Genomic DNA, 22,858 nt, shown 5'->3' on the forward strand with positions numbered 1-22,858 from the left:
TGCAGAGCAATGATAATGTCAAGTCTGTATTTTATGTTGGTTTGTATAAATAAAATTGACTAAAGTCTCAGATGGCTTCACAATCTGTAAAGAATGATAACCTCTGTCCTTACAGCGTTGATTCAAAGAAAGAAAAATAAAGACATGTCACCCGTGTGAAACGAGAAGTCAACAATTTGTCCCGTGGGGTCTGTCCTGAGTAACAGCAATTCTGAAGTTGTTTCAACCCAAACCACTTTGTTTTCCTAAACCTAACCAAGTAGTTTTGTTGCCTAAACCTAAGTTGTCTCCTGTGAAGACTGAAGTTTCCTTTCAAAATACTGTATACATTTAACGAGTGGAAATTGACCCGTGTTGCTAGACTTTCGTAGTAAAAAGCAAAATAAGGAATACACACACAATACCTACCTTCATTTCTGCAATAATCTAAAATCCAATTGAACAATCCCATTGGCTTTTTGCTGAGGGAACCAGCGTGATGCCAACTATGAAATATGTGATCCCTGCAGCACACTATAGTAGGTACATATAAATATAACTTTAAGTGCAAAAATGTTTGATTTGACAGTAAAAAGAGGCATAAGTTGTTTTCTGGTTTCCATAGTGTATCGCAGTTCTAGGCGGCAGGAAGGCTATTTCCATGTCTTACTGGAATACAATGAAACTAATGGCTTACTGAGAGGTAGGAAATGTTTGCTCAGCTGCTTTTTCATGTATAAGATCAAGCTATATCTGTGTCTAATTCTACTTAGACCTTTGATATAGATTCATACACGTTGCATTGTATACACAAGCTCTTTTTACCTTCCTGATGTAAGGCCTGTGCTGAAATTTGTTGGTTGAGTGAAGACCAGACCCCTCCAGTAAGTCAACTAGTGTTTCAAAGTTATTTTTAACAATCATGTAAGTGGTTCAGACATGTAAAAGCTCCAGGATGCCACTGTATCACAACTAAAACTACATTTGGATGCAGTTGCAGGACGAGGGACAGTTCTGCTTTGTGCTGTTAGATTAAAGTACTGTTGGCACAAACAATTATTTCCAGTTGAGAAGTAGTTGGTTTAGTGCCTCGGCCGCAGTCCTTTCTCAGTGTTCCCTTAGTATTACACGGGGATTGATGGTGATCCAGACAACTTCTACTGGCTTAGATGCCTTTCCGTTAGCGGGATCTCTCTGCCTATTGGACGAGTCTGTGGGGGATTTTTCAGAGGAAGCTTGTGGATTTTCTGTGGCTCAACCAGATGGCACACAACTTCGTTTTCCAAAACCACAGTAAATAAATATTAATCCCACAGCCAAAAGCAGCTTCCTGGAAACAAAACCTTGGAAGCACGTCTGTTTTCTTTTGAGCTCAGCAGGGATGTCGACCAAGCAAAAACAATCTCTCTGGCTTTAAATCAGTATATCTGTATACCCCTAATCCCTCAGTGGAGAACATATTTGCAAATGGGGCTATTCGATCATCATCATTGTTTGATGCATTTTTTAAGACAGAAAAGCTAAAAGATCATAATTTTTTTTCTTAGGCATTTTGTCCATCCAATTCCAGTAATCATTATAAAATAAGCATTCAGGCTACACCCATAATAATCAACTCTCCTTCCAACTGTCTGTCCAGTGATGACTGAACTGCTGTCTGCATGACTGCCCCTAGGTCCAGATCCACTGGGGCGCAAAAGTCCCAGGTTCAAGGTTTGTCAGTTGGTTTAGTTACTTTTGTTGGGCAATTTGAATCTCTAAAAATGAAATGACTGCATTTTCTAATTAAAATTGTGCTTTATAAAACAATCACAAGCTAATTGACACAGAAAAAAACTAAGACAAGGTCATTTCATTCCAGCGTTCTGGATGCTATGTAGGTTGGTTAGGGTTAGTCATAATCTTGCTTGACATAGTGCTTGCTTCTCCAGGTTGTGCATACGCTTTTTTTTTTTGTCCTTTCTGACCCACCTTCCAAAGAGAAGTTTAATTAACTAATCAGCAACTTTGCAGAACAATAAATCCAGCCTGAGGGAACTTTCAGATAACAAGCTGCTACCAATGCACCTGCTGCCAAAGGATGCTGGATTTCTACTTTTTGAATTGGTTGGTGCTAGCAGGGTGCAACTGTGCAGACGCGTCTACCCTCCAGTCCTGTAGCGGACACTGCAGGCTGCTGCAGCTGCTCTAATATCATCGCGAAAAAGGAAAGGGTTTGCAATATGACACAATCAAATAGCAAGTTTAGATAACTAAGATCATAAGCACATTGTTGGCCCGGACTGGATGATTCAATTTACAATCTGATGTTTCTCCAAGATCGTTTTTTAAATTGATACGAATGTTCACTGCGGATGAAGAGCCAACTATTGTCAACCGAGGCGGCAAATAGCCCTCTGCTGCCTTTGGTAAGCGCTCCCCTTTGGCCAATTGAGTGTCTCTGACTAAGAGCCAACTATCAACATACATCATGTGAAAAAGAGAGCTTACTCTCCGATGAAAGAACTGACCTGAGAAGTGTCTGAAATTGTTTTATGATCTTTCCGTTAGACACACTATAGTAACCCTCAACATAGAATATTCTCTAAATTAAGTAGTAACAAAATATGTAATCCAATGAATTCAGAATCAGGACAACTTTATGTCCAGCTGAGAAGACAGAGGAAAAGCCACAGGACACAGTTGCACTATGCAGCATTGCACAACACCGATACAATTTGAACTGTTTAGTTTTCAACTGTCTGCTATCAGTGGCAGCAAAGTAAGACTTGTAAAATTACAGGCGGCCGCTCAATTCACAAACTGAAGAAAGTGTCTGAGGCGACGGTCCCTGTGACTGCTGCATGAAAACACAATTTACTTATTTTTCAAGTGTGCTCTTTTTGAAGAGCACTTTTATCCAAAGTGCCTCAGAGTGAAACGAGTCCTTAGGTTTGGGCACAAACAAAGAACTCCCTGACCCTGCAGTGCTGCACAGAAACAGGGGGGGAGGAATTCAGTACATGACGAAGGTACCAAGATAGTTTGCAGCAGGGTTGAGCATTCGTGGTCAAATCGTGGTTGCTTTACATCGTCAGTAGGCGATCTGATTGCTAATCTGATTGCTAAGGTGGGGCAGGGTAGGAAGGGCTATGCACGTTAGCAGCAAGCCAGTGCAATGCCAGCACGGACTATTTAGTCTTACAGCGTCAAAGAAAAATCTTGTATTTGGGGACGTTATTGACAGAGCCTTGAAAAAATCAAACATCTAAGCTTGCTGCAAGCAATACAGTTAAAGTTATGAGAATTCATGTTTAGAAGTGAGTGTGAACACTGTATTTAAAATGTTTGAGCTCAAAAAAAATAAATATATCAAAAATATCAAAGCTTTATGTTGGCCTGAAAAAAGCAGCGGAGCCGTGAAAAGGGTCCATCGGGATCTCAGGATATCTTAAGACGATGGTGAGACACTGGAGTTGTCTGGAGATTTCACCTCCCTGGGTGACCGTCGTTTGAAGTTTCAGTTTAGTTTTAACACTTAGCTAAAACCAGGTTGAGGACTATGACATTCTGACATGGGATTGGTAGTGTGAGGATTTGTCTGCTTACTTTGAAGCTGTGGAGTGCATGTGCTTTGAAAAAGTTGAGTGGGAGAGGATTTAGTCAATCTCCACACCCAGAGACTGGAAATGTGTTACCTGTTCTACTTCCTATCTTGTTAACTCATACACAGGAAAGGAAGGTGTTTCATCCTCCCATGTGTACTGTACACCATTTGTATGGCTGGCATTTAACACAAGGAAGCTTTCTTAAAGCTCGAGTGCGGGGCTTTTACATATAAATGAATGTCTGTTACATTCAAGCCCTTGCCAAACAAGTTCACATCATGCTGATTAGGCCTATTGAAGCCAGGGAAAACTCTCTGTATGTCTCATTGTGGTGTCTGGTGTTTGTGGTGACATCCCAGCATTGGCGTACCTGAAGTGATGGGTATTACAGTAGAGGAATGTTTAAAGTCCAAAAATGGAGGCGATCGATGGCAAGGAGGTGTAGTTCTTCCTTGAGAGAAGGGCGGACATGGATGTGGCAGTTTTTGACAAGTTCAGAGTGAGATCGGGTTATGCTGACAGATGGTGCCTACTTCAGGGACTTGTGATGAGATTCAACTCATGGTACAACATGTGCACCTGAAGCTTGAACTAGGTCACCGTCCATGATGCCTAACTCTCCTAGTCTGCGTATCATGATTTTTCATGTAACATATAGTTTAATTTTGGTCAAAACCTCTTTGCATAAATTACCTCAGCCGTCAATTCACGAGTTGACTGATTTTGACTCCTCTGCACTTCAAACATGGTTTCCGGTAAACATCTGCAGCATTAACCGCAAGCATCATCATTATAGGTTCTGGGCTGCAGTTGTCCATCTTCTCTGATGCCTCAACATTCATTTGAATGCACGGCTGTGCGTTGTTAGGGAGTCTAGGACTATTTAGAACACCAATTTTCATGGTAAGTGCCAATCGGTCATGCTGTACTCTCTTAGGGATGTGATAGAGTTAAAAAAGAAAAAGAAAAGGACAGATACAGATACATAGAGAGAAAAACAGAGAAATGAGAGTCACAAGTGGAAGAGACAGAGGGAGATGCACTGAAAGAGAGAAAGAACTTGCCAAATAAAAACAAAAGAGATGGAGGGGAGAGGAGAGAGCGAGTGCACTTCAGAGGAGAAACCATGAGACAAAATGAAAGAGACAAAGAGGGAGATATAAAGATGAAAAGAGAGGATAGAAATAGATATCTGTATGTTTCAGAGAAACGTGGAGAAACAAAGAGACCATGACCTTGAAGCTGAAACAACTTAGTCTGAATTTAATGCTGGAAACACCAGCAATGACAACACGGAAAGGGAGTATTCAACAAAAAACAGCATCTTCCCCTAAACTGAAGTAATGTTGTTGCCAAAACCTAACCACATGATGGGCGTTACCCGAGTCTGGAGTCGGCACGCCTGACTGTCTCAACGTCATCACCTAGCAGTATCAAGACGAGCAGCTATGGAGAAAACAAGGACTTTATGATAGCAGGGGGTGTGGCCTCATGGCCACCAAGAACAGGAGGGACACGTTTCAGAGAAATCATGTCAACAAGAATGGCGAGCACGGGTTGTCACAGTGACCATGATCTTTGACCTCCAAAATGTTGTCAGTTTGTGCCAAATTTGAAGAAATTCCCTCAAGGCTTCACTGAGATAATCGGTTCACAAGAATGGGACAGACGGACGGACGACCCAAAGACATAATGCCTCCAGCCACGGCTATCAGGATGGATCAGAGGTTCCGGAGCACTGAAAACATAAAAAAAGACAGAAACACACAGAACAAATCATCACAAACATCACCTGTCTTAGAGGATAAACTACCCCCCCCCCCCCAAACAACAGTTGCTTGCTCCTAATTGGTGCTAAAACATGACAACCACCTTGCCAATTAACACAACACTGGAACACCCTCTTTAAACTAAACTGTTGCAGCGATCAGCCCCAAAGTCATGTAAACAGCACATTAAAGTCAAAATGCCTGAAGTGTTTACTTTTCAGAAAGGTTCCCTGTCATCAGACATTGTTGTCAGTGTACAGGATGTTGGACCTCAACATGATAATTTTATCTGCAGCAGCCCACTTATCTACAGAAATAAAGAGGTGCACCAACAGACGAAATGAGCCCAGAAATATGAGCCACTTAAGTTGAGTTTGAGCTTTTAGAGCCCCTGTTTTTCTTGTCAGCAGGAAGTAAGACTGGAAGAGGAGGCGTCAGAGGAAGTGGAAGCCAACTGGCTCAGAAATGTTTGACTCTAGCAAACAGTGAGCAGCAACCTTGTATTTTAGGTTTCAACAAGAACATGTTTACATGCTTGATTTTCCTCATAATGTCTGTCTGACTAAACCTGTATTTGCCCTCTGTCTGAAGCGCTCCGTAGGTATTTTAATGGAACTTAGTTGCTAGCCATGTTTACTTCCTGCCAACTGATGTGACTCACATACACTGCAACCGGAAACAAACTGGGACACATTTAATGTTTACGTCTTATATTTGTGACGTCACAATCATACATAAAAACTGACGGCTCATTTGAGGGCAGACTTTCTGAAGATGGGCAGTGTGTATTTCTCCATAGAATGAGCGTTTCGATGCTTTCACAGTATTTATACAGCACTTAGACCTGCTTTGTAATAAATAAAAAAAAACTGAAAGAAAACAATATTATTTATAATGTGGGACCTTTCAGATGACAGTTCTAACTTGCAAATCACCAAATCAGTGCTTACTGTGTATTAGTAATAATACATGATACTAATTAATTGAAACATTTATATTCATGCATTGACAGTAAATATTTCACTCACAATATTTCGGTGAATATTTTTTAAAGCAAAAGTTCTCAAATGTTGAATTCTACAGCTCAAACGTGGACCCAAACCCTGACTTCATGTTCGCACTGTGAGCATCCCCATTAGCAGATTGAAACCGGCAGCACAGGCCCCGTTTCCATCAAACACACATCCATCTGGGTGTCAGCAACCAATCAGACCTTTTCAGTTCTTGTTATTTGTCTCATGAACAAAATTTTTGTCGGGAGAGTGAAAAAAATAAAAAAGAAGAAGAGGAGAAGTTGTTTGCAAACATTAAACTTTCAAGTTTTAACATATTGGAGCGCCTCAATAATGAGGACGGGAGGCCTGATGGGGGCCTTTTAGAGAGATTTTGTTTTGTTAAATACATGATTTCAGTGTTTCACATGTGTGGTTCCAATCACAGAACTCACACTGTAAACAATCAGCAAGGTAATAAAATAGGTATTTATGTAAATGTGAAATCAACTTTCAGCATCTATTTACTCCCTTTTGTATTTTATTTTTGGAGGCCTCGCTGTACGTTTGAAACCATGAAACACTGATTGACAAGCGGAATATAATTATATTTGTCCCTCAGTCTTGCCGAGGTCTGAGGAGGCTGTAATGATTTGAAAAGACAGCAGGCTCTGCCAGTCCGCCGCAGTAGGAACGTTCCCTCTTAATTGACCTGCCTGATGGCTGGATCACACTTTAAAAGAAAAGAAATGCTAAGAGGACTGTAATGGATGGACCCCCAGGTGTCCAGTGGGTTTTACAGACGGCACTCATTAAACGGCGAGTGAAGATACAGAAAGGGAATCAAATATATCACGGATGTAATTGTGGCATCTCTGCGCCTGTTGTTCTTTTCAAATTGCTCTGCTTTTGAGGGTTTAGGCATTATTTACCCTGCAGCGAAAAATCCACGAACAACGGGGATGGGGGTCATAATTTCCATGGAAATGACTCGACAGCCACGCCAAGCGAACGTGGGAAGAGGTTGGATGGGCGCAACTCGATTCCAGCTTCAAAGTCCAATCCTCAAATTATCACTCACTCAGCAAATCCCCCCCCTCTTCGCTCCCCTCCTGTCTCACTTTCCCCCCTCTTTTCACCTCCTCATCTCACTCATCTGCCTCGCAATTTCCGTTTCAGTAATGCGGATTAATGTGGTAAAAGATAGCACACAGATGTAAATATTTCATGTTTTAACACACAAAGGCTCTGCCAATGTTCTATGAGGTGAGAAATGCATTCATCTTGTGTTTGAAGGCCTTTACACACTGGGGGTGTAACAAATAAACAATACGAAGACAACAAATAGGGCTTTAATTGTGAAACAGGATCTGGTCTTCGCTGCCTTTGTCAAGACGGAAAGGAGTAATAAAGTTTTGCCATCTTGGTTCGGACAACAGAGCCTCTGTGGTGTTGTTTTATAACCATAAGCACAACTACACCTGGTTCACAAAATATGATTGGTTGATGTCTTTATCCGTGGCGCGAAAGCTCGAACAAATTAACCTCATTTCATCACCTCATAATATTCACGTTTGTGTGAAAGTGTTCATGATAAAAACTGTTTGTAAAAATGCAACAACAAGCTCTTTCTTGAGTTAGATGAGGATATGTACCCTTGTATCTGTACGGACAATACATAGTCCAATACACATGGTAGCTTCATATTCACCATATAGACATGAGTAGCATCACTATTCTCATCTCACGGAACAAAAAACAACAAAAAAGGTGCATTAACTGTTTCTTTTCTTGCCAATTTCTGGCAATCAGTAAGTTGATCAACAGTTTGACACAGTTTGACTGGCTGGTCTCTGTGGCAGCACTGCCATTCAGACACTGTGTTTGTCCCTTATCAACAAGCAAAGATGTCCGTCAATTTCCAGTAGCACCGAAATGAAAAGGTCTGATGAGTCATTCTTCACAATTTTCCAGACTTGGGTGGTCTTATGTTTGCAGAAAACTGAAGTATGAGTCCTCAAGGCAAGTTTCCAGCTGTTAAATATAGTGCTGTCTATAGGCAGCCATACTGCTAAAAAAATGTTCTGAAGATGAACGGTGTCTTTGATCAGAGTCACAGAGGGTCTGTTTCATAGCCAGAGGTACTGTATCGAACTCTGCAGACAGCTATCGTATGGTTTGGCTAGAAACAAACTGCAAAGTCTGTAATTTATATTCCACTCCAACATCGTGTGCCTGCAGGCAAAGTCTGAGCAACTGAAAAACTGACTAATACTAATGTAGTGGGCAGAAGTCACCACAACAAGCTACATTCAAATTGCTCATGTGTGTTACATTTAATATCACTTACTTACTAGTGTAATACATATTGAATATGATAATAAAAAAGGAGGCAGTACTCTTAAGCCGCAGCCTGCATTTGGGGTATAAATAATTAAACAGAAAAATGACATACAAAACTAACTCTACTACCTGTCAGACTGTACAAACCACCAGTTTCCATGGCTGTTAGACACAACAGTTGTAGTTGTTGTGTAGACACAACAACTACATCATGCGTTCCTACATCCATGAAAGTAACAATACTGAGTCATAAGTACATACCTCTATTAATTGGGGGCATGATGAATAAACCACACAAACATGCTAAATACTGGCCTGCAAATATTACACTGTATGTCTAGAGCTTTTATTGTGAAAGGTAAGAGCAGAAAGTGTGTGCTGCCTTTTTCGAGGTTGAAATGACTAAATCTCGGTATGGACTCAGGAGCTTCTGCGTTGTTGTTTGATGAATATAGTTAACTTAACCCTTTCAGCACAACTTGATTGGTTGATCTTATTGGTTCCTCACTTATTCACGGTGCCAAAGCTCAGAAAAATCGATCTTGTTCCAAAAAAACAAATATCTCGCAAAGAATGTATTAACGTGTGCATTCACCGCATGGAGAAAAAGTAAAATAAAAACAGTGGTTAAAGTAAATGATGGGTTACTGCTGTATGTGACCTATTCTCGGGTGAAAACCCAGCCGCAAACACTTGCATCATAAACAAATGTCTGTGTGAGCACAAGCAAGCTGTGCTTCAAAGATAAACCACAGAATCATCTCTGAGAAAGACAGTATAGCATGTACTCTAAGGACTGGCATATCCATGCTTCCACTGTGCCTTCTGTCGTTGTAGTACATCGACACTACGCGACACAGCTGGTGTGTTTTACACGATTAATGAAGATAGCTAAAGCTTCATTAATAAACAAACTAATTCTAATTTTATATATAGATATGTTGCTTTGGTTTGGAAAGCGTAAACACACAGTATGATTCCTTTAACGTTCTGCTCTGTCCTTCTTGGTAACTTCTGAAACTCTCTCGCTCTCTTAAAAGTACCATTTTTTTTTTTTTAGTAATGATAATGATCAAGAAAAAACCCTAATAATCACAGCCTGGCTGGTCTCTGTCTCTGTCCTGTTCAGTGGAGCAGCTGGTTGGATGCTAAATGTTGTTCAGAAGAGAAAAGGCTGACTCTTTTGAAGTGCGGCTCTAATGTGCCAAACTGCTGCCGCAATGATTTGGTGGAAAGTATAAATCCTGCAGATACTCAGCGAACAGCTGAGAGCTCTCAGGGTCTTTTGTTGTACTGGAACGGTCTCCTTTGTAGCTCAGCGGGTGCAAACACAGCCAGGGTTACAGAGTCACAGCGTTCTGACATGAACAAGTGTTCAAAACTTTATTGAAGGAGCAGCAAATTAAAAGTTAGAAGTGATGCCTGCAGTCATCACGGCTGATACCTGCATCATTTTTACTTAAAGAAAGAACGCCCTGTTGCAATAGCACATCTTGATTTTACAGTGTCGATATAAATGAATAAAAAAATGAGGTGAAGCCGATCAAAGCAACGCTACTTCAGTCATAATTAAACAGTATTTTTTCGTGCTAATTGGCAGCGCTTGCATAACGTACACTTGAGGATATGATTATTTTTTGTTAAATTGGAAAGAAATGCTTTCAATTAGCTCCGGTTATCCTTTGTCTCCCTCGTGAACAACAGAATATTGAGTTATAACGTACTGGTCTGATGAGTGTACAGTTGATATTCTTGTTGCATTGATTTAAACAAGGACACTTGACGTCATTCTCAACTGGCACTTCTCAAATTACAGGCTGCAGACTTCAGATCTCCAGGGATTTACTGAACTGAAGGAGAAGCTTTTCAATATGTAGGAAGGTTGGAAATGCCAAAAGTGCTCGCATCCAGGCAAAACCAATATCTTATGGTATGGAGGCACAGCACTTTAATTATTTTGTGTTTTTGTTTTTTTAACTACTATCAGCAACTCATCTGAGGCTTCTTCACATTGTTCTCTTTGCATTCTACTTATGAAAGCATTTACTTATTCTTGTTCACTGTAAGGTTTGAATTTGTGGTAGACATAAAATCACAGTGAAAATATTTTTCGCAGCCTGCTTCTTTGAAAATACAATTTTTTGTCAAAATTGGAATAATGAGCCTCGACTACAATCTATGACATTCACTTTAAACACGTTTAAAGTCGGACTCCTGCGGGTATTTCAACTGTCTGCAAAACAGCGCTGCTTGTAAATATTTGTTGATTCTATCCGAGTGAGTGTCGTCTTGACTCTGGTTAGAGGCAGCAGCAGACAGACAGTTAACAGCCCATGAAGAGACAGAGACAGAGAGCCGGGGCTGGGAGGTCAGCGCATATTTGCAGCTCTGACTCTGCTCCCGATATAACTGTGCGTTGAGCGACAGCTGCTGTGTGTCCTGAAGCAGGTGGGCTGTGTTACATGCCTGAGTCACAGTGGGAGGGAATGGGCTCAGGAGTTTGCTGGTGGCAGAGGCTTCTTCAGACAAATGAAATCAATGTAGAAAACAAGTGCAGAGACCCAAAACGGCTGCTGGCTGTCGGTAAGACCCAGCGGTTGCTGCTAATTTCCTTCATCACTTCCTGCCAATCTTTGTTTCTCGTGAAAGAGAAGGGAAAACACCAACTACAAGTACTGATGTGGCAGGGAAAGGTGATGTTGTGATGGAACAGTACACAGCTTTGCCTTTTATGTGAGCTCCAAATAGAAAAACTCAGTTAAAAAAAAAAAAATCAAACTTCAATTACTCCTGTAGAAATAAGCAACGTATCCTCACACAACAGTTCGTATGATGAAACCACTTGGTCAGGTTTAAGAAACATATTGTTTGTGTTAAAATAACTACGGAAGTGACGTTACTGAAGTACGCAAGTTAGGTGACAAATAAATCAACGTTGACTTCTCGTTTCACATGAGCAACAAACAGCGCTCTCCTGGGTGTAAGATCGCCGCTTGTTGGGAGTTCGGTGCTTCACCCAGAAGATACCAGGAACTCCCTGCTTACACACCATGAAGTTCTGATTTGTAACTTTCAGCGAGGACTGTTTACTGAGCTTGAGATGCAAAAGTCTGTTGCATGTCAATAAGTGTTATCAAGCGTGGGCAACTTCTGTCTCGTCACACTCGCGGAGGTCTGCAGAAAATTGAAATAATGAGACCTTTGCAGAACCTGAGGCAGCAATTTTGAGTTTGAAAAGTCTTCTGGAAAAGGCACCACTCATTGGCTTTCTGTCTGGATATAAACAAGTTCTCACTTGTGCAATCATGAAAAAATAGTAATTGAACTCTAGATCACACTTGTTTAAGCTATTAAAGCAAAGACGGGTGCTTGAAAGTGCACAAACCAAAGGATGCTGACCTCGGCAGGTTTTGCATTGTGGAACCAGACAGAAGCAGTAGCTATATTCAGGCAAAGACAGAAATGTTTGGATCATACTGCTCAAATGGATGAACAGTGGATTCAGCTGCAGGAGTCTGTTGTGAATCCAAGCTGACCGCAGCCACGGTTCAAATCAAACATGTATCCAGAGCTACTGTATACAGTTGACTCTGACATAAATCACCAAACTCTGCACTCAAGAATTCGGCTTGGAGTTGAATGATATGGCGTCTGCACGCAGAAACTACAAACACTATCAGTAACTTTGAAAAGAAAACGCAGAGTTGCTTTCATCATTAGTCAGACCTTAAAGACTTGCAGATTTCATGCAAAGACTGCAACTTGAACTCAAGGACTTGAGACTCGAGCTGGGGGAAAAACCTCATTTCTTTCTTTATTTTTTGATATAGACTGAAATGGAAAACAACCGTCTGGTATAATCTGTAATGTTGTAGACTTATTTTTTGATCAGATGGTTTCTCTTGTGTGGTTCCTTGTGTCGAGACAAAATGTAAAATAATTGTACTTAGTGAGCTACACAGAGACTGGGTTTTAAAAACACCAACACACACGTGCCCCTTCACCCCAACTGAGCCAGCTACTCACCCCTCCCTCCCAGAGCAGACCCAGAGTCAGTGTTGAGGCATGCGCCTCCTCCTCCTCTACAGTGGAACCCTGACAGTAGGCTGCAGTCTGTCCACACTCAGCTTCTTGTTACTTATTTATAGCAGCTTGTTCCCCAGCGGAACAAAGTAATTGAAACCAAATGTGTTGCCGGGACTGATATGGGGAAGTTGGGCGGTCGGCCCACCCGCCCCTCTCCTCCCTCTCTCTCTCTGTACACAACAATTGTAGAAAAGGGGGGTGGATTTAGTGCGAGCAGCCTTGGAAATCACTTTTCTTGCAATTTCATTTTCTGAACAAAAAAGAAAAGAAAGTTCCCAAGCTCCATTTCTTCCCAACTTCTCGCTTCACGACAAATACATTCATTTAACTGCTTCAGTCTCGGGGGCTCTGGATTTGTAAAGTGGTTATAATGTTATTTTTTTCCCGGGCTGGTGAGCACAAAGTGGGAAAGAGAGAAAAAAAAAATGCTTGGAGAAACGAGCAAATTGCAAACTAAAAATAAAGAGTTGCAGCTTTAATTTGGTCAACTCTCTGAAGGAATCATTCTGCAGCACTCAGAGCTCTGCCCACCTCCTTCCCCGCCCACCACAGCCACACTTAATGAGCGCTCCAAACAAGGCAGTGAGACCAAACTTACCATGTTTCTTTCTCTTTTTTCCTCCCCGTTTCCTCTTTATTCCTCTCTTTACTCCCGGTAAACTCTGCTCAGTCAGGCGTGTGTCAGGCAGATGGAAATATGATTTAGTTGCTGCTAAGAAGCTGCATGAGGCCTTCACTGACCAAAGTCAAAGTCAGGCAGCCACCTCTTTCTTTCTTCCCCTCCCCTTCCCCGCTGCCTTGCTCTCTTGTCAGCTTTTCCAATAACAAACTGCTCCCCGCCTCTTTTGGCCAAATCCCTGAGCTGCGAGCTGTTTCCTGGACGTGTGGTGGACTCCTGTGATCCGGCTGTCTCCCTCCTTTTTTTTTTTTTAAGGCTCTGCTGTGAATAGTCTTGTTGCTCCAGCCCTCCAGTCTCTCTGAGTTGCAGCCCTGCCTTCCTGCCAGATTTAGAACCAGAGAGACATGTGGCCTTCTGGTTTGAAGTTTAAAGAGGCGGGACTTGCCTGCGAATGTTGTGTTGTCAGGACGACCCCTCCTTTTCCAGCAGTCTGAGCCCTGCCCCTCCTCTGTCATTATTTAGGATCATGTTTTTAATAAATGTTTAATTCAGAAATATACTTGGTGAGTTTGACATTTTGAAAGCATGGTTTGTATCAGACGTGTGCGTCAATGTGTGTGTGTGCCTCTTCCTGGTAATGAATACACTTCCATTTATCTTAAGCCATTATGCTTAAAAGAAGCTAAGTAAGTTCATGTGACATAAATGGAGGTGGCAGACCAGAAAAGGCTTTTATATGTCATTCCTTGTCATATACGAGTCATTTAGAAAGGCACTCTCTGAAAAGCTGCTGTGTTTCGTTGCTTAGGTATGACAATGCGTTGTCTCAGCTGCTTTCAGCTAATCAGACTTGTCCACTCCAGCAGAACACACGGACCTTCTGGATAATTAAAAGAGGAACACTCCTCCTTGAACCCGACAATTCCACTGGCTCACTGCAGTCTGTAAGCAGTACATCCCTCCCTTGCTTGGTTTCAAGTTACAAGTCAAGACCAATCTTCAAGTCTCAAGTGAGTCAAGTCTCAAATCTGGATGTCTTCGATTTAAATGAGAATCAATCCATTCATTGTAATTAAAAGAATAACAATAGACCTCTTGTTGTTGACTTTAAAGTGCCACATTTCTCACGGCCAATCTTTCAGATTGTTTCAGAAGGAGGTGTATATAACAATTGAATCAATACCCCCTAGCCTCTATAATATGTCGTGTTGAACTTTCAACACTTTCAGGTTTTCGACATTAAGGCCTTGTGCACCTTCAAGGCCACAAGGCTGAGAGTTATACTGGTGAAAGTAAGTATGCTTCCAAAATAGACTCAGTTGCGAGTTTATTTGGTACAATTAATGTCACACAACAGCCCAGGAGTATATAATCACGTTTTCATGGTTTTTGTAGCGTTTGTTTTTTATTGAAACTGATTTAGAGAGATCTTCTTTCAACTTTATGAGCTGAAGTTTGTGCTGCTGTTCGAATATTTAGTTGAACCTCTACTATTGTATGCACATGTTGCTGTCAGTCTGTATACTTCAGCAACCTGTTTTGTGAAGCTTAAGTGAACTGGACTATGTAAGAGCATGCATGTGTGAGTGCACGTGCATGAGTGCACGTGCACGACCGTCAGCATGTGAGCTCAAGAGAGAGAGAAAGAAGCGATTTAGAGAATGCAAATTCCTCTCCTCCACTTTAACATTCTGTGGCCTGACATGGAGGGAGGAAAAAAGCCTCACAAAGCTTCTCCTACAAAGCTCCACTTTCTTTTCTCTCCCCTCTTGCCTCCCCTCTTGCCTCCCCTCTTGCCTCCCCTCTATCTCTCGCACAGACACATTGATCCCATTCTCCCTGCCTGCTTGTTTGTGGTGAGACTGATTTTGTAGGTTAGGGGACTACTTCACGCTTTGATGTTACATCCAGCGGTTTTCACAGCGCTGCGCCTTTGATAAGAAAAAGCAAGGTGCTTTATTACCAAAAGAGGTTAAAAACCCCTTTATATGCCCATAAAACAGGCTAAGCTGCAGATATGTCCGCGCCCCAAATCCACAGATGTTTTTGGAGCCTGGTAATTTCAGCTTTTGTTTTTCCATATAACTCGCACACAAGTCATGGTGAGATTGCTGCCACTCTCTCACTAGCAGCAGTGGCTAGAACAAAAAAAAAGGATAATAGCAATCATTGTCTAACAAGTGAGGCGAGTCCTGAATCTTAAGTGGGCAGCCGGCACAACGGCTGCAGACACCAGGGGAAACTCTCCGTTGTTCCCCGGGCTGCGGCTGGAGCTCCACTCGATGATGTATTAATCAATAAATAAAAGGGGAACTCCCTAATAGGCCTCTGGTATAGAGAGGAGGAGCACAGCGATGCTCAGTCTCATAATGAAGATGTAGTGTACGCAAATACGTGAGGGGGGGTGAGGCGCCGAAGAAGATCTACAGGCACAGGCAGATTTTTAAACAGGAGCTTAAAAGAAGATGAAGAAAGGAAAGGAGATGGAGTTGGAGAACAAGGAGGCTGAGCAGAGCTGTTGTGGATGCAGAGGAAAAAAGACTAACTTTCTCTACTCTCTAAAAAGACTCACTGTTTGAGTTAAATGTCAGTGGGCGGAGTGTTAAACTTGTTGGAAATGTGCTGATCATTTGAAAAGAGTTGCAGGATGCAACAACAGATTTAATAATTGACCAATGCCTTGACTAACAGTCTGCTTCAGGGTATTGCTACTATAAGCTATACTCTGAAGAGAACGGTCATGTCAAAACAATGGTAAATGATTAAATCACTTGTTTTCCATCGTGGCTGCTTTGCAATGTATGTATGTCAACACCTACTGGACTACTGGACTACCATTAAATGTGATGCAAACTTTCATGGTCCCCAGAGGATGAATCCCAATGACCGTGATGAGCCCCTGAAGTGTTCTTCTAACGCCACAAGCAGGTTGACATTTGTGGTTCAGAGTGAAGTGTCTCGACAACAGTTTGAGTGCATTACAACGCAGTTTGGTGGACAAATTCATGGTATTTGAGAACTTTTATGATCCCCTGACTTTTTCTTAGGGCCCCATTTTTTAATTTGTCCAATACTCAAAACACTCTACAAGCCGCTAGTGTGGCTGTAAATGCACTAGCAGTCTTATTTACACTTTAAGTTGTCAAAGATAACAAATTCATTGTTGATCAATTCAATAATTCCAGTGCAATTACACAATGCCTCTTCCTAAATTAACCAGAAAAGTGCCTCTCTGAGAGTCACTTTTACTGAAGTATCTTTTCCATGAAAGTAGCACATAAAATCTAAATCTATACACAGGTTTCTCTTGGTTTTCTATCAGCTTTCTTCCTGTATCCATCAAAGTGAGATTGAATGCTACAGTGTCCCCCCCCCCCCCCCCCCTAAGCCCTGCGCCTTTCAATGTAGTTCAATCTGAGTTCATGCCGGAACCCCAGTGCTTCCTTTCAAAAATGTTATTTATACAATTAGTTCATGTCTGCCTCTGAGAACACAATTAAACTAATCATGTTTTTGCATTTTGTTTCTCTGTGTGTAAATGAATGTCCGTCTGTATGGATGAGAGACCCCACAGAAGACATTACTCACAACTCTCTATTTTGTTTGCCCATCATCCGTCTGCCTGTCCCTCCAGGTCTGTTTATGTCATTCCCTTAGTGATACATAATGTACATAATGAATGCTGTTTTTTTATTGTGTTCTCATTTAAATCATACCTAATGCAGAAAAATCCCCACCCTGCCTCTCTGAGCCCAAGGGACTGGATCATTTACGACCTGCTTCAGTGCTTGAACATGGATTGTGTCACAGATGTCATCATGAATAAATATGGCTATTTGTTTCCAATTCCAATCAAATGGCACTCTCTCGTTTACTGTTTCTGTCCTTCTTCTCCGGGTAGAAGTCAGATTCCTCGTTCTGCTTTAAATCTATCATTGTTGTGCTGAAAGCATAAACTGAAGTTTGTCAAAAAGGCCTCATTTTCTCCTCAACTCCGCATTGCAACAAAAATTTTTTTTTAAAAAAACAAGCAAGGAAGAGGTGATTATCATCATCCGATGCGAACATTGTGTGGAAATTGATTGAACATTCTGAACGTCTCTTGTGGGGCCTTTAGTTTTACTGTCTTATTTCAGCACGATGCCAAAGAGGTTGTTCATTCCAAAATTATTTCCATTTGGGATAAAAATCATTACCTCATATCCCTTGCTCCATATATTTCATGATTCTAAACACATTATTTTCTTTGTAAATAAAGGAGGATACAAGGCCTGCAATAAAATACTCATGCATGACCATAAAAGGATGTCAGCGAGCCAACTCGTGTAATGATGTTGTGAATGGATAGTTGTATAGGACGGATATCTGGTCTACAGGCTTTAACCTTGTCACCTCCAGAAAGTTATCTCAAGAGTCAATGATTCCTAGTTTTTGCTCCCCATGTCTTAAGTTTCTTAAACTTTTAGATATTTTCCTCAACTTCTGTCCTTTAATTAAGGGATAGTTTGGCTGTGTTGAAGTGGGTCTGTATGAGGTACTTATCCGTAGTCAGTCTAAAGTAGTTGGCTGGCACTGCCCCAGTTTGGAGAAACAGAGAGCCTACTATAGGTAATCATCTAATGTATGACTATGGATAAGTACCTCAAACAACCTCACTTCAAAACAGTCAATCTCTTAATCATTAAAGTTGAAAACCTAATGAGGTTCCATCCACCAGGCTGCCATTTATTGTTTTTGTTTTTATTTTAAATACATTTTTGTTTCATCATACACTATCATTGCAACTTTCACTGAACACTGCTTTAATTTCCAAACTTCCTCAGTGCTGCTGACACAGCTCTAAAACGTCAGCACTTGAATGAGCCGGTCAATGCAACCATTTAATTTTCCTCTCAGTGCCTCAAGTTCATTTCCCTGTTAATTGGTCATTTTGAAAGTCACCTCACCAGAAAACAAAGTCCTGATTGGCAAAATGTCACAACTGGCCACAGCTCACATGGAGGGGACGGCAGTGTAAAGTGAAGAAAAGGTGACGGTATTATTTTTTAATCATATATTATATCTTCTCTCTTTTTCTCTCAAAGTGCCATCTCAAAGAAGTTTACTTTCTTAATACAGTGGTACTGAACCCTTTGTATGGCTATTGATACACGGAGAGGAAACAGGATTGTCTGACTGAATAGTTAATATTCTAAATAGCTATTCATCTTTTAATGTTACTGTGTTATCAACACAATACATTCCCTTATCCGTTTTCATGTCTGTGTGCTCTGTTCTCCATTTCCTCTTCTTTCCTGCCTTCCTCTTTGCCCAGAGGCACGTCTTTTTCCATCAGAGGAAGTGAACTCACTGAAATCACCGAGAGCGATCTGAAATCACTAAAAATCAATGAAACCGTCAGTCACCACCAGCCGATGCAAAGCACGTATACTCCAGTTGTACTCCTACCCTGTGATTCGCCTTCAATTTTCTCCAACGATCTGATGTTTTTCCATTCAAGTTACAGTTGCAGTCATTTATATGGCTTCGAGGGGATTTTTGCTGTATCACAGCTCGACAGAAACCAGTCTTATCCATTCTCGCAAAATGCTGCTGTGTGCAACAAACTGCCCCACTGTTGCATTTTACAGGATCGCATCCGTAAAATTTCAACACATGCATTTTTAATAAGTTACAATTGCCTTTCTGCTGGATGTGCAATTTAAGCAGAAATGCTCAGTAAGTAATCATAATAATTTCCATTATTCAAACGTCCCAGTGAGCAGTCAAACCCATACTAAGAAGTGAACAAGGTCTAAAGGGTCAAACTGGGATGAAGTCAACACTATCATTAGAATATGCGACAGACATTTTTATGTCTTCTTATGTGTAGTTGGGGAATTTGTAAACATACAGTGAGATGGGGACCAATTTTAACAGCAGAGCTTGGGCTCCATTCAGCTGCACCAAATGTGCATTTAACTTAAATATGGGACTGTTTCCCATTAAATTGTGATTAGCGGCAAAGCTACAATGAGCACAAGACATTTTCCTGCCGCAGAATCAGAGCTGTACAGATAATATATTTGAAGTCTGTGATAGAGAAAGACATAAAAATGTCCACATGGTCATGTTGAATGCTTTGGTCAGAGGAGTAAGTCTGTGTGGCTTCATTGTCTGGAACATATGTAAGACTGTCTTTTTTCTCAGCTCTATAGTCGGTGAGAAAGAAGCCTATGAATCGGTTCGGTTACTGGTGTCAGATTTGAGCCCCAATATATGTCACCTAGAGTGAAGGTAAAACGCAGACAGTCCATATACAAGTTCACCTAATGGAGTTGGAACAGACAAGCCTCATGACCTGACTAACCTTTGAAGACAGCTCTCAGCTCTGCAAGGCCTCAAAGTTTGAGAGTCTGGGGAAGTTTTGACAATTGGGAGTCAAGAGGGGAGAGTCAAATTAAAAGAGACGAGGTGCACATAGAGACAAAGCCCAGCAGGTTAATGATCACTGTGCCACCGCCAGGCTCCAGCCATCTGGCCAGCTTGTAATAGAAGCTGTTCCTGCTCAACACAAATGAAGCTACAGAGGAGGTAGGAGGTAATTTGGTGCCTGGGTGCTAGGAATCTGGTAGAGAATGCCGATTAAATGCGAGAGTGGGTGTGCGGTACAGTACGGAGCTTGATTCCAGATAATTAAGATTCGAGCTACAAGTGACAATGATGTTAACAAGGACGGTGACCTCTTTGCCTTTTAGTGAGCAGAGCCTGCCAGCATGGCAGACAGCAGGTTTGTCCAGGGTGTCCTTTTGGTCACCAAGACTCCATTGGAGTCTGAGACACAAAGTTCACCTTTTAGGATGTCACAAAAGAAGATGACTTCTGCAAATGTGTGACCTCCAAGTACATGGATCCAGACATTATGTGATGCTGCACATGCACCTCCTCCTGTCTCCTACATCCTCTGTCACAATGAAGACCAGACAGATGATAAAACTTGTTTCTCCACTGTGACAAGAGTGTGTGGATGAAGTTAAAGGTGTCAGGTTTTACTCATTTAATCAGGCTCTCGATGCTTCGTAACGTTACTACTCCACTGCTCGTTTTAGTCTCTACCGAAGAACCGCGAGTGAGTCCGCGACTGGCAGTAAGAGGGGTTAGTTTAAATGCAAGTTAAACGGTGGCAAGGGAGTCAAGAGGGGACATTAAACTGGCCGCTGCGCTGACCATTCTCCTACACTGGTTTAAATGGTAATAATCCGCATTATTCCCATTCTATTTGAATGACTACTACTTTTTCTTTCCTGGCATATACCTGGAATTGATCAATTTAAAATCTTGATTGTCTGAAACTCCTAAAAGGAGCAGCTGCTGAGTTTCAGCCATGCCGTTTCCACCATCAGTCGATCTTGATCCGTTTCATACACCAACTTTCTCACCCTCACCCACCAGCCTTCTCTGGTCATTCCACCCACATTGTTTGAACAGAAACAGAAGAGAAACATATTGCATCTATTATACCCATCCGTTTGGTTTTCCATAGAAAGCAGTGATTGTGTTTCCATTGGAGCGCGGTGATGTAGATGATGGCTTTGGCAGGCGGCAGACAGGCCTGCTCTGATGAGCGAACACTCCGCTGGAGGAGAATGGGACGGGAAAAAGCATGAAAAATGGTGCAGCGTTTAGCGTCGCTTGGCACTGCTGCCGTGGGTTCATTGAGTCAGAAACGGAGAGGCCGTCTTTGTGGGGTGTGACTGTCACTGCCGGATGACAGATTGCATTCTGGATCCTCTGAGAGAAGCAAAGAGGATGAGATAATAGTTATGAAATAAAAGTCTCCCAAACTGTGAAAAAAGACGAAATACGGCGACATAGACTGCCAGTTTAAGGTGAAATATTGAGCCGCAAAACAAAAACTGCTGGCAAAAAAATCTCACATCACTGAGCATATTGTGTTTGAAAAGCTGTATTGATCTGTAAGCAAATGGCATTTTTGGCACGCAACGTCGCTGCTTGTCACTTCAGGGAACAAGCTGACAACCTGGCCTTAAGAAGTCAATAGACTGGTTTCCACAAGGGGCCAAACAGCGCTCACTCCCTCAGATTGGGACATTATGAGATTGCTGTTAATTCCCTCATCTCATTGTCTGGTCCTCAGAGGGGATTTGTCAGTTGAGCCGAACCTCCCTTTCAAATGAGCGCAATTGAATCTCGTGAGTCAGAGAGGCAGCTATTGTACAAGAGCCAAACTATTTACCTCAGTCTGTTCTGCAGTAGTTGTGCACTGATTTCCTTATATAAATGCCATACAGTGAGTGATTATAATACAACCAAAAGCTCCAGTTGGAAGAGGCTCGATAGCGCTGTGGGGTTAGTGATAATTAGTTGTCACTGTGAGAAACCACTTTCATATTACATGTAGTCTGACCCATTGTTAATATTAAAAAAATATCAATTATTGGGTTTTAAAAAGCAGAAATATTATAGGAACCTCTCAATCTAAAAGCTCCTGTCAAGACTAAACCAACACTCTTCTCCATCAACCACAATATGACTCACTTTGAATGTTACAGTGACTCCAAAGAACCTTCAGATGAAGCAAAGTGTCACGGACGATCGTCACGGTTCGTGTAAGTCATTGAAAGGGGTGGAAGGACACGGGATGAGGGAGGAAAAAGCACAAAATTAGAGAAAACTTGTGTCTTTTCTTATGAACTTTCCCTTCAATTCATGGCTCAGTCACAGTCATCTACTGGTCGTAGCGTCTAGACCCACTCAAATAATGAATTAGTAGAAAAGCTTTGAGAGGAAGCAGAAGAAAAGCATTGGAAGTAAGATTCCAGTGTTTTTGTGGCACAAATGGAACAATACACTAAATTAGACATGAATGCTTCGAGGACAAGGACATACAAGTAGTGGCATGAATAATCTGCCGTTAGCTTCCTTGAATGTGTCGCCTCTCTTTCTGAGCATTTTGCCCTCAGCTAGATTTTCCACCTCCTTCCTCATTACAAAACACACTGTTCCACAACACAGCCGCACAGGGCCAGACTAGTGCCAGCAGTAAACGCTTGTTAAACAGCACAGGGGACATTTATTGTTCTGATTTCTCCGAGCTACACTTATTCTATGCCACAGCACACAGTGCAGGTGGGGGGTGATAGGAAGGTTCAGGGGGAAATGAGGACTGACATGTGTTTAACAACCTGGGCTCGGACCCGAGGTGTTACAGTTACAGAATGAGTGTTCAAAGCAGAGCTGGGAAGTTGTCTATCAATCCTGCAAAGAGAAGGTCAAAGATGTAGTTTTAAAGGGAAATGAATGTAAATGCAAATCTTTGCTGCCAGGTGCACATAACTCTGTAGACTCAGGAGTATCTATGACAGCCTAACAGAAAAACACATCTTTGGATCAAATTTAAATACCAGTGTGTTCACTGTTCTAAATATCAGCTGTTGTTAAATGGTGGATACCTGCAGTAGAGCTGGTCTACTGCAGGTATCC

The 22,858-nt window shown here is 41.7% G+C and overlaps 1 protein-coding gene across 6 annotated transcripts in view; it reads right to left on the bottom strand.

Annotated features, from left to right (window-relative positions):
• sgcd (sarcoglycan, delta (dystrophin-associated glycoprotein)) overlaps positions 1–22,858 on the bottom strand; it is a 246,133-nt gene that overhangs the window by 110,957 nt on the left and 112,318 nt on the right. Inside the window, exon 1 of one of the 6 annotated variants that reach the window (XM_031868944.1) lies at positions 13,355–13,711. The exons of the other annotated variants lie outside the window; for them this stretch is intronic. Within the exon in view, the coding sequence (XP_031724804.1) occupies positions 13,355–13,357 (3 nt within the window). The 5' untranslated portion in view covers positions 13,358–13,711. Of the gene's footprint in view, positions 1–13,354; positions 13,712–22,858 lie in introns of those variants that run through there. 6 annotated transcript variants of the gene reach the window in all.

This window comes from Anarrhichthys ocellatus, unplaced genomic scaffold (assembly GCF_004355925.1).
Source record: "Anarrhichthys ocellatus isolate YVR2014 unplaced genomic scaffold, GSC_Weel_1.0 scaffold45, whole genome shotgun sequence".
NCBI classification, from domain to species: Eukaryota; Metazoa; Chordata; class Actinopteri; order Perciformes; family Anarhichadidae; genus Anarrhichthys; species Anarrhichthys ocellatus.